The following is a 12,411-nucleotide window of genomic DNA, read 5'->3' on the forward strand; positions in this document are numbered from 1 at the left end:
GACCAGATGAATTAAGGATCCTGGGCTGCATCTCTGTGCTCCCCCGCTCCCTGCTGCACTGGGTATAGGGAGGGCAGGGGAGAGGCAGCTGGGCTTGCCAAGGACACCCAGCAGTGACCCCCACTCACCAATGGCTGTGAGGAAGAGCCCAGCCTGGTCGATGGGGGCGTTCCCCTCTTCTTCATAGTAGCTGACGGTGACCTGGTGGGGACAGCACATAGGGGCAGTGAAGAGCAGGGGTCATGGGTCACAAGCAGGGGAGCACAGACAACCCTCCCTGCCTTGTGCTTGCTGAGCCCTCTCTGATCCCCTGAACCCCCTATTCCAGAAAGCACCTGGGCTGATGTGCCCATATAACTGAACCAGGCGGTTGGACTCCCCTCGTTGGAGAGTATGCCAGGAGGCCAGAGGCCCGTGGCCCCTGGGGTATTCTTCCATCTGCAGGTCCATGTGGGTGTCTCCTTCCTCCTGAACTCCAGGGGCTGGGGCTGGGGGCTGTTGACTGAAAATGATGCCCATTGCCAGCCCCTGGTGGAGCACATGGTGACGGTGGCCTTCAAGAGTCCAGGTGAGGGGACAGCTCTGGTTCCAGCGTCACCACTGTGCCCGGCCTCAGGCACTTGGTGTCCCACAATGGCTTATGGCTGTCACTTATGATCTCGTGGTTCTGAGAACAGGGTGCCTGGCACTGCCAGTCCCTAGGGTCTGCCCTGACTGTCCTGTCTATACAGCAACCCCTCGGCCCATGTGGCTACTGAGCACTGAACATGTGGCTTTGAATGAAGTCCCTAGCCCCTCTGGACCTCATGGGCCAAATGACTCATGGGGAGCAGGTCAGTCAAACACCCAAGGCTGAACTGTCCGTGACTCCAGAGTTGGGTCTGGGGAGGGCTGGGGAGTGGTGGGTCCCGGCTGAGATGTGCTGAGCATGTAGAGTACACGCTGGATTTCGATTTGGTATGTAAAGGGAGCAAAGATGGTCTCATTCATTTCTTATATGGATGCCATGTCTGAATGACATGCAGCTAGACTACAAGTATACTATATTACAGAAATGAATTCCACCTACTTCTTGCTGTGTCCTTTATTGTGGCTCTGAGAAAGCAGAAAGCAGCACAGGTGTCTGGTCTAGGCCACCCAGATCCCAGCATGACCCCCAGGCTCCTGTCCCCCGTGGAGGGTGGTTGTCCACACCCGACCCCCACCTGCCACATGGTACCTTGTCACTGCTGGCTTCGGTGCTTGCCTGGCTCATGGTGAGCCGCAGTGTGGTGCTGGGCGAAAGGTGCCAGCGCTGCTTGCCGTTGGTGGCCACCTCATCTGCCTCCCCGTCCCGTACCACTTCCACCCACACGCCTTCCGAGTGCTTCAGACTGAAGGTCCGGGCTTCAGCTGGGGCCGCACTGTGGGAGAGAGGAGTGGGAGTTGGGGTGGGGGCAGACTAGGTGGGAGAAGGGTGAGACTTCTGGAGAAGCAAGCCAGTAATGGTGAGGGCCTTCTGGGTTCCCTGGTATGGGGGACTTCCCACCAAAGGACCCAGCCATGCTGGATGCACTGGGCAGTAACGATGGGTGAGTTTGAGCCATTTGAGTCAGTGGCTGGATGGGGGCGGTGGGCAGCCTCTACTGGGTTTCTCTGCACGTCTGATGTTGGAGGCAGCTCTGGTGGGTCAGGGAACAGGTGCTATGGTGAAGATGGATGACTGAGGTCCAGACAGAAGGAATTTGCTGCAAGGCAGAGTGGGACCTGGAATCCTGGTTCCCGGTCTCTGAGAAAGTGCCTCCAGCAGCTAGGCCGATGCCAAGGGCCTAGAATTCCATCTGGGTCTCCCAGGTGAGCATTAGCAGAAAGCTGCAATGAGCAGTACTGCTGAGGCTCAAATCTGGTCCTCTGATTCAGGTCACAAGTGTCCCAAGCAGGGTTTCTTTTTTTTTTTCTTTTCTTTTTTATAAATTTTATCGCAAAGTCAGATATACAGCGAGGAGGAGAGACAGAGAGGAAGATCTCCGTTTGATGATTTATTCCCCAAGTGAGTGCAACGGCTGATGCTGTGCCAATCTGAAACCAGGATCCAGGAATTTCCTCCAGGTCTCCCATGAGGGTGTAGGGTTCCAAGGTTTTGGGCCATCCTCGACTGCTTTCCCAGGGCACAAGCAGGGAGCTGGATGGGAAGTGGGGCTGCCGGGATTAGAACCGGTGCCCATATGGGATCCCGGTGCATTCAAGGCGAGAACTTTAGCCCTTAGGCCACGACGCTGGGCCTAAGCAGTGTCTTTCTTAACCACTGTGCCAATACCTGCTCCCAGCTCTAGGTGCTGCTGGGGCTGCAAGACATTCAGCCAGGCTGCCAGGGGTGGCAAGGGAAGGTTGGAACCCAGTAAGGAGCTGGTGGAGACTAGAGGACAGCGTGGTACAACACCTCGTGTTTAGCTAAGGCAGCATGACTGCCAGCAGGCTCGTTTTCAAGTTCAGGATGTTCCCACTGACCCGCCTAAACAAGGTCATGCCAAGAATACCCGGCGCTTGTGAAGTTTTACGTTAACTGAATCTCGTGAAACCTACGCATTGTGATGGTTCCAACAGACTCCCCTGTGGCCCCAAGGATCTGCATGATCGTTAACGCTTGCTTCCTCGGGTCTATCCGGTGCTTGCCACCGTACAAGCTGCACTCCGGGAGGTGCACATCCAGTGGCCTGCCTGAAGCCTCTCAGCCCAGCTGCCGCTCAGAACTTCTCCAGTGAAATCTATTTCTTTATGACTTCAGGATAGTCCACTTTGCCTGAACCATCTGTGGTTGGAGAATGGGTGTTGGAGACATCTAGCAGGGTGGTTGGGTGCTTAGTGACCCGGGCGGACAAGGCTACAGGTGAGGGGGGTCTCTTCCTGATGAGGGTCCCAGGCAGCAGGGGCTCCTGGCAGAGCCAAGGCGTTGGCAGGACAAGCATGGGTGGGAAGCTCAGGAAATCAGTTCAGGGCTACTCCTGCCCCTCCCAGCTCTGAGGAGCTGGGCCCATGGCGGCTGGGTGCTTGGTGGCCTTGGCTGGGTGCCCTCTGTTCACATCATTGTTAGCAGGGGCTGGATCCGGGGCCCAGCATATCACACAGCCAGTCAGGAGCAGGATGGAGCGGAGGTAGTAGGTGGGCCTTTCCCACAGGGAGGACAGAGTCAGGTGTCCAGGCAACTGTGGCTCAACCATGCTAAGCAGGCAGCTTCTCTTCATGGCAACCAAGAAAGGGACACCGTGCTGTCCCCATTCAAAACAAAGCGATCAGGAAAACCTGAGTGGCCTTTAAGTGGGTGGATGGAACCGGCTGGGGCAGCAGGAGTCCAGGGCATGGGGCAGGGTTCGGGCAGAACGCGGGAGAAAGCTGTGGAACGCCAGTGCAGGGGGTTGTCTCCTGGCTAGGTGCCTGCCCACCTGGACCTGGACGGCCACGACTCTGCCACCTGGCTTCATCTCTGAGCTGCAGTTTGGAAGAATGGCTTCACACACACACACACACACACACACACACACACACACACACACACACACACACACACACGACTCTCACCCTGATTCCCTGTGGGGTGCACACCATTTGTCTTTATCCCACAGAGCCAGTGAGCAATTAGAAGAGGTATTGACAGCTCAGGGGTGGGGTGGGGGGTGGCCATGCTCGGGCCCCACGCCCTCCTGCCACGCAGCCCCAGTCCTGCCCTCCATGCTGAGCCCATGGCTCTGGGCAGACAAAGGCAGCCAGTGTTCTTTGCATCCTGTTGGCTGCCTTCCACCCCGGAGGAAACTCTTAGGACCCGTCCCCACCCCATTACCCCTGCAGAAACCTGAGAGCTGGGGCACCTGGGCACTCACTGTCCCTGGAGGCAGTGGGGAGTGGCCCAGGGCAGCGTAGAGGGCAGGGGAGTGACTGGGGTGGTTATGGCCCCCTGGCACCTTGCCCGCATGGTATCCTAGCACCCAGGTTGTGGCTGTGCTCAGCGTCACCTGGGGAGAAATGAATGAATGAATGAATGAATGAATGAACTCATCCTTTCTGGCTGCCAGGACACGTAACCAGTGAATGGCAGAAATCAGTCACGGGCTAACCTAAATGTCCAGAAGCCCCTTGGTGCCTACTGAACTACAGACTGCAGATCCTGTTGCCTGGCGTCTAGCTGGGGATGAGCGGTCAGCAGCTCCTCTGGCTGTGACTTCTCTGCGCACAGCTGTGCAAATGCTGCTCCTTCGACTGGAAACACCCTTCCCCACATTCGCCACCTGCCAAGCCCATCCCTCTGGGAGATGCGGCTCCATCTGCTGCCCTCAGCTTTACCTCCTCTCATGCCTTCTTGAAGGTACAGTCTGTACCTTCTTTTTGTTTCTGTGTTTTAGTACCTGGCCGGGAGCAGGTGCACAGTAAGGACAAGCATTTGTTGTAGGAAGGGACGAGAGAAGACTCTGTGGTCTTTCAGTCCGTTAACCCCGAGGGCTCCCGGAGCTGGCTGGGTGAAGAAGAGGACATGGAGTTTGTGTTCAACAGAGGACACGATTCTGGTGCGATCCAAGCTGTGAGAATTGCAACAGAGAAGAGGCATGGTGCCTCCAGGCCCTGGTCTGGGCTTCACGGGCAGCTTCCTGGAGGAAGTGGCATTTGTGCTGTGGGCTAAACTTTGTCCCCCTCTGGAGGACAGGCCTGCATGGCTTCAAGTGGTACTACCAGCATTTGAAGCTTGTGCTCCAACCTCACCACTGCTGGAGCCTGGAAACCTGTATTCCTATCAGGCTCCCAAATGATACTGATGCTCCTGGTCCAGGGACCATGGTCTGAGAACTACTAGACTGGATGAAAAAGGGAGAGGGACAGGAAGTGAGATTCCCCTCCTTGGGAAGTGAGGATGGCGTGGATGGGTGCTACATCAGCAGGTCTGGAACCTGGAAGGAGGTGGTGTGGCTGAGGGAAAGCAGGGCTATGGAGGCTATGGAGGGAGGAGAGGGCTCGGTCACTGGCAGTGGAGGGGGACATCGGCTTGAAGGGCCTGGGTGGCTCACTCAGCACCCAACTTGAGGCCATGACACGCCTGCCCCTGGCTGACACCTGCCTCTTGCAGCTTGTCCATCCGGCCTGGGCCTCGTTAACACCTGTTGGGGTGCCCAGTCCCGGAGTGAGCCTGGCTCCTGGCAGCCTGAGTGTGACATCCTGCCCTTGGGTGCTTGGGGGAATCTTAGGGGGAGCCCAGCCGCTGGCCTGGCCAGGAGGGCAGCCTGGATGCTGGAAGCTGTCAGTTTAGGCCTCAGGCTGGCAGAAGCCCTGGTGGCACGCAGCTGCTCCGGACGGGCCCCAGTGCAGGCAGGGCGCACCGAGCCTCCAGCGTCCTCCTCCATCTGGTGCCCCCAGCAGCTTCTTCCCCTAGACACTGGTGCCTCCAACTGCCCCAGACTCCTCTTTGGTGATCAACTGGCTTAGTCTAAGGTGACTGCCTTCCTCCAAAGTCTTCAATGGCTCCCTATTGTCTATCCCTGCTACCTTGACCCTGCCCTTCCTGCCAGGCGTGTTTGCTCCTGCAGGACACATCCTCAACCTGAGCCTTCACCCATCCTTTGAGACCCAGCTGAGTTTCCACCCCTTGCAGGAAGTCCTTCCTGAACTCCCCAGTCAGAAGACCTTTCCTTTGCAGGTTCCTCAAATAACACCCAACAAATGCCCACCACGCCTCTCCCACAGGCATTACAAACTCATTATGTTGTCTCATAGTCTTTGTGTCTGTAACAATATAGTAAACTAAATTCAGGACTGCCTCCTCTTGGGGACTCCATGAGCTCTGTGCCAATGCCATGCCATTTTATAGAGGGGTGCATTGAGGCCCGTGCAAGGCCAACACTTTCTCCTAGTCTCACGGACAGTAATGACAGACTGCCAGGTGCAGTAAGCACCCACATATCCAGCCCTGGCTGCTCCCATTCTGGGAGAGAATTCACCTTCCTGAAGTCCTTTCAGTAGGGAAGCTTGGAGGCAGGAGAGTCAGGCCTGGCTTAGGAGAGGACCCTGTGGGGGAGCGAGGGGCCCAGCTGGGGGATACTGCAAGCTGGCTTCCTGTTCCTGATTCTCTCTGATAAATGAGCAAGATAAGCAGGCTTGCACTGGTCTTGGACCACAGAGGCTGGCAGGGCCCCCAGTGGATAGGGCAACCTCTACCATAGTGTGGTAGGTGCCTGGCCAGCTGAGTGGTGGGCAGTGGGGAGAGTCCCTGCCACGGATTCCCACTGGGCCAGAGGGGGAAGACCCTCAGGGACCCCAGCTCTGCAGTGAGCAAGCTGTGGCCCAGGCCTGCCTCCCCACCCTCCCGCTGCCTGGGAGCTGGCCTGAACCCAGAGTCTAGGCGCCGCTCTGGCAGGACCTCCCAGTTGGGGCTGAAGGCCCAGGGTGTTGTTCTAATTTATGGGGCCACCTGACCTGGGCTGGATTCCACGCAGCATCATTTACTCGGGAGCAAGTGCCAAACTCGGCCACAAGCCCTTGACCTTCTGCAGTGCCAGGCCCTGGTGGTTGAGGGTGGGGAGCTCAGCCCCTGATGGGCAGATCCAGGGACACCACTGCCCTCCTCCCGTCATTCATTCATTCATTCATTCATTCATTCCACCAAAAGCCTTCCCTAGAGAGGAGAGCAATATGGGATGAGTTCAGGAGGCAGCCCGGCAGAGGCGAGGTGGGGGTGGGGATGGAAGGGGCTCCATGCTCCCCCACGACCTGATGTGTCACCTCCAACCAAAAGTGTTCACTTCTGCCCCCCACCCCCTCCCGGGAGGGAAGGGTGGCAGTAGTCCCTAGCCTGCTACAAGGTCATGAGATTGAGTCACACGTGGGATGAGCAGGCATCACGCTAAGCAGGCTGCCTGGCACACAAGTACAGGCCACTCACAGTGACAGAGGAACAGGCTGATCTGCAAAGGAAAAATAAAATGGACAACGAGGCTGAGATGCCTGGGGCTTGGCTTGGGGCACCACCACACGCTTGGCGGGGGTCAGGAGAGCTGCTTGGAGGAGGGGCATTGGAGCTGAGGCTTGACTGACAGGTGTCAGTCTGGGACTGCTCAGACAGCATGTGCAAAGGCCCTGAGGTGGCCGGGTGTTTGATGCCTACGAAGGCCAAGAGCACCAACACTGCCAATATAGCTGCCATGCAGCCTGTGCAGGGGACCTGCCAGGGGACAGTGCCGGTGAGGCAGGACCTGGCGCACTGTGGAGGACCCCTTGGCACTGCAAGATCTCAGCTCTGCAAACTGGACTTCAGACCCTCCTGGCCTGTGCCCTGATGAGACTTTTGGAAGTAAATGCATTTCCAGCACTTGCTCCCAGCCAGAGATAGAGAAAGACTGGAGGGACAGTCAGAGGACGGGGTGGGGGAGAGGGAGGGAGGTCCTCCAGGCTCATCTCCAAGTAGGATGTACACCTGTTCTCTCTCCGCTTCCTGCACATGTTATCTGAGTCTAGGAACGCTGCCCTGGACCCTCTTTCAGTCTTCTGCCAGAGAGTGGTGGGCGAGCAAAGTAGCAGCTCAGCCTATAACCTGGGGACTCCTGGGCAAGGAGCAGGGGCAGCGCCTTGCAGCACCCCACCCCTACCTCACAGGTGTGCTCAGGCGTGAGTGGGTGCCCCCTCAGCAGGTGCAGGAGACAGTGGTGGTCACCTATTCTCCATCCCTGGACCTCAGGATGTAGAGGAAGCGACACCGGCCGTAACCAGAATGCTCAACCCCAGACAAGACACCAACCAAGATGCCGTTTCCAAGGCCAGGTCTTGGGGGTCAGCGGGGGGACAGCAGTGTAAGTGGCCTCCACTCTACTCCAAGGCTGCCCTCTCTGCATTCCTTCCAGGCTCCTGGGGTGCCCACACTTCCTGAGCATGGCACAGTCACCATGGGTGAGTGGGACGGGGGAGATCAGCTGGGGGCAGTGGAGGCTCTGACTCCAGTGTCAGTATGACTCAGGTGAGGGCCCAGGGCAGTCCCAGTGACCCAGGGGCTGCCCCTGGGGGTGGGGGCTTAGGGCTGTCACTAGGGAGATGGAGGTGTGGGGCTGCTCCTGGGGGTGGGGGGCGTGAGGTAAGGTGCACCTGAGCCATTTCTAGGGCAAATATATTGGGGAGCAGCAGCAAGAACAGCAAGTATCTTTAATAACGATCACTAAATATTCTCTAGAAAAAAAATCCTACTTCCTTCTTTCTTTGCAAATATTCATGGCTTGCGGGAGACCAGCAGCCATGGAAGGGACCAGTCTTTCTGGGAGAGAGAGTGGGGTGCACAGCACCCTGGTGGCCTGGATGAACTCTTGGTGGCAGTTTTTGGGTGCTCAACACCGTGGCCTTATCATGGGGTGCGGTGTGTGCTATCCATGTCCTCTGGCAGAATCTCATTTTGGGTTGCTGTATACTCAGAGAGGTGCAGGTGTCTGTTCAAGATCACACAGCAAGGGATTGGGAACCTCAAGCCTTCCTCTTCGCACTGCCCGACAGCCTTTCCAGCACCTGGAATCCATCCTCACCCTGAGCACCTGCAGTGAAGGGCAGAGGGGGCTCATCCAGGGAGGACAGCTCCTCCCAGGGCACCAGAGCAGAGGAGGAACAGGTCAGGGGCCCCCCGCTGTGGGTCTAAGCGGAAGACGCTGCAGGTGCAGCTCAGGGAGGGAGTTGAAGCCAGGGGAGCAGGCAGCTGCTAGGGTGACTCACCTCCCTTTGTGACTCATAGCATATCCCACCGAAGGGGTCCACAGCCCACCAGACCTTTTTCCTTAGGGTCCCCTCAGAGGGCCCAGCCTATGTCTGGGCCCGGAAGAACTCTGCAGGAAGTGGAGACCAACTGGGAATGAAGTCTCAGGGGACAGAGGTGGGGTGGGGACACAGGCTATGAGAGTGGTGTATTGTAGTCTGCTGGTTTTGGGGCTGTATCCAGGCAGATGGACCTAGGCCTGAGCTCCGTGTGACTGAGGGCAAATGACCTCGGGTTTCTGACCCTCACTTTCCTCATCTACAGAATGGGACACAGAATCATCACCCGAGCACCCTGCAGTTAGGACAGAGCCAGAGTAGGAGCGAGAGCACGTCCCTGGATCCCGGCGCTCCTGAATGTGTCCTGCTGTGGCCAGCATGACAGTGGCTGATTGTGGCCTACACAGCTTGGGGACAGGGACAGCGGGTGTGGTTAGAAGTGCCATAAAATGTCCTGCCATGCCCAAGGCAGTGCCCCAACAGTAAGGAATTCTCTGGGGGCCAGCATTTGGCCTAATGGTTAGGACACCTGCATCCCATAGTGGGGTACCTGGCTTTCTGATAACACAGATGCTGGGAGGCAGGGATGATGGCTCCTACCACCCAGCCAGGAGACCTGGATTGGGGTCCCAGCCCCTAAACGTCGGCTTGGCCTGACTCCAGCTATGGTGGGCACGTAAGGAAGAGAACCAGCAGGTAGGAGCCTTCTCTCTATGTTTCTCTGACTCTTACATAAATGTGGGGCCTGGCGCGATAGCCTAGTGGTTAAAGTCCTTGCCTTGAACATGCCAGGATCCCGTATGGGCGCTGGTTCTAATCCCGGCGGCCCCGCTTCCCATCCAGCTCCCTGCTTGTGGCATGGGAAAGCAGCTGAGGACGGCCCAGGGCTTTGGGACTCTGCACCCGTGTGGGAGACCCAGAGGAGGCTCCTGGCTCCTGGCTTCGGATTGGCTCAGCTCCAGCTGTTGCAGCCGCTTGGGGAGTTGAATCATTGGACAGAAGATCTTCCTCTCTGTTTCTCCTCCTCTCTGCATATCTGCTTTTTTAATATAAATAAATCTTTTTTTTAAAAAAAGAAGTAAATACGTAATTTTTAAAAATGCAAGAAAGTTACGCAGCTCCACATGCACTCAGGCCCAGACGAAGGTCTGCTGCAGGCTTCGCTGCCGGGACCACGTGGCTGTTGGGTTCCAGGGGATGTCTGAGTGTAACAATTCCAGTGGATTTCAGACTTAGCACAGAAGACATAAGGCAAATTGTCTCACTAATAACTCACACCTTGATTACATCTGGAGCTCATGTTTTGACTCTATCGGGCTAATCAAGAGCTATCATTCAAATTAATTATGCCTGTTTATTTGAACTTAAAAATGTAGATAGCTGAAGCACTGCAGTGACAGCTGCAGTTCATGTATGCCATTGCTCTCCACAGGGCTGGCCTAGACTGCTCTGCGTCTCCGGGTTCTGAGCGGCTCCCAGGTGCAGGTAGGGGGCTGTTGGCACCATGGCCGTGGCTGGCATCTGGAGGTGCCACAGAGGCAGCTGTCACAGAGACATAGATGCTCACCTGCCGAGGGCGGGCAGGGGCCTTGAGCAGAGCCCCTCCTCTGCTCCCCGCCCCGCCCCGCTGGAGGCCCCAGGCCAGCCTGGCAGGTGGCACTAAAAGTGCCCCAGCAAACAAACAGGCGGGTCTGGTGACAGCTGAGGCTTAGAGACCTCGGCATCCTGGCTCCTGCCCCATCCCCTGGCAGTGCCGGGGTCAGAGCTGGGGTGGGGGAGGAGGTGAGCTCTCCTAGGCTGCTGGCCCTGTGACCACATTTTCCCTGCTGCCCGATAGAGACCATCATTCCGTCCTGGGGGGGCCGGCGGGGAGGGGCAGAGGAAGCAAGCAGCATCCCTGGGCCAGGGTGTGTGGTGGTCTCAGCGTGGTGGGCACCTGTGGCGGGGGCCGAGGAGGTGGAGAGAATGGGCTGGGGGACAGCTTGAGGGGACACATGGTAGGGGGGGAGGGGGCTTTGGTGGGCATGGGTGTTTCAGGGCTCGGCACCATTTGGAAAACTAAGGCGCAGTGGTACCTTGGCTGGGGGACCCTACTGCTCAAGGCATAGAGCAGTTAGGGGACACACCCTGGTCAGCGGCATATGGTGTCCCTGCAGAGCCCTGCCTTCTAGCCCTGACCCCTGCCACCCTTGCAAAGGGGAATCTTTCAAATGCTTGGAGCAGAGGCTACCAATTAAACTCGGGTGGTACCCCATGGGGGACCCCAACCACCCTTTCATTCTCACCAGCCTGCACACTGGGGGAGCAGCTCATGGGTTTGGCTGCATCCTGGGGCCTGCCTGGGGTGGTGCTAGGGCTCTACCCCTTGGCCTGCTGTCTCAGAAAACCAGGAATTCTGCCAAGTTCAGGAAGAGGGGCGGGGACAGAATCCCTAGCCGGAGAGCTCTCCAAAGATTCTAGCTCCAATTCCCTCAGCAGGTGGATTGCGGCCCCTCTCTGGTTCCCAAGCAAAGTCAGGGAAAGCCATTTGGGGACACAGAACTCAAGGGCAGTACTTGGGGAGGGTAAGCATTAGCAGCCCCTGCAGGGCGAAATCGGAGCCCTGGCCATCCCCAAGGCCAGATTCCTCCTTCCGGGAAAGCTCTTCGTTGGTGCCGTCCCAGTACCCAGCCAGTCTCAGAGGGCAGGGCATGGGGAGCAGAGGCGGTGGTGGGCAGTGAGTCAGGAGGGTCCGAGGCGAAGGCGGTGGGGAAGTGAAAGGGGTGCGGCGGTAGGGAAGCTGCGCGAGGGCGGAGCCGCAGCGAGTGGCAGTGGGCGGCCGGGGGCGCAGGGAGGCAGCGGTCGTGAGGCTGTGTCAGGGTGCCCGGGACGGTCTCGGGACTTCGGGCAAGTAAGTAGACACAAGATGGGGGGTTGTCGGGTTTCAGGGTCGAAGCGATTCGGCTTTCGGGTGCGGGGACCCAGGGATGAGGGGCAGCTGGAGGAAGGCTGCCCACGTCCCCGAAGGAGTCTCAGGGTTCCTTGCGGGGTGCAGGGGGTGTCGGCATCTGGGCCCCCTAGTGCTGCGTCTGGAGGGATTCACGGGTGCTCACCTGTAGACGTCGGTCCACAGCGGCGTGCCCAGCACGTATACCGCCTCCACGCGGCTACCGTGCTGCAGCCGCACGGTCCGTTCGCGTAGCATCTTCTCGGCGCTCGCTCGTGCGCGTCGGCCGGGAGCACCTGCAGCAGGTGAGCGCGCTTCTGCAGCAGCCTGGGCAGCCGCGGCGCCGCCGGGCGCCTTATCGCAGCGCAGGAGGGCGGGGCGGCTCGCCGGGGTCCTCTCCCAGTGGGTCTCGGGCCCATCCGTCAAGCGTGGCCGCGCCCACAGCTCGACTAGCCCTGCAGCGGGGTGAGATTAGCAATGGACACCCTGCTGCTTTCGCGAGCTGGGACTGGGCCAGGAGGGAACCCAATGCGAGGGCGGGAGGGAACCCAATGCGAATCTGTCGCTGCAGCCTCCACGGCTGCACATCAGCACTTGAACCCGGACACTTCCGTTTGGGGTTCACAGGCGTCCCCACTAGTGTCTTCTCTGTGGCCCCAGACACTCGCTCCTGGCTCTTTCTCGCCTTCGACAGATCTTCAGTGGTTCCTGGGTACTGGGCACCGCGAGGCAGGTCTGGGTGC

General features: G+C 58.3%; 1 protein-coding gene across 1 annotated transcript in view; it reads right to left on the reverse strand.

Moving 5' to 3' along the window:
• PADI2 (peptidyl arginine deiminase 2) overlaps positions 1–11,992 on the reverse strand; it is a 37,262-nt gene extending 25,270 nt beyond the window's left edge. Inside the window, exons 1-3 of the mRNA XM_040987971.1 lie at positions 11,835–11,992; positions 1,220–1,403; positions 129–201 (exon numbers count right to left, since the gene is read on the reverse strand). Coding sequence (XP_040843905.1) covers positions 129–201; positions 1,220–1,403; positions 11,835–11,926 — 349 coding nt within the window. The 5' untranslated portion in view covers positions 11,927–11,992. The remainder of the gene's footprint in view (positions 1–128; positions 202–1,219; positions 1,404–11,834) is intronic.
• Positions 11,993–12,411: the final 419 nt, after the last annotated feature.

This window comes from Ochotona curzoniae, unplaced genomic scaffold, assembly GCF_017591425.1.
Source record: "Ochotona curzoniae isolate NIBS_2020 unplaced genomic scaffold, NIBS_Ocur_1.0 contig_4792, whole genome shotgun sequence".
Lineage (NCBI taxonomy): Eukaryota > Metazoa > Chordata > Mammalia > Lagomorpha > Ochotonidae > Ochotona > Ochotona curzoniae.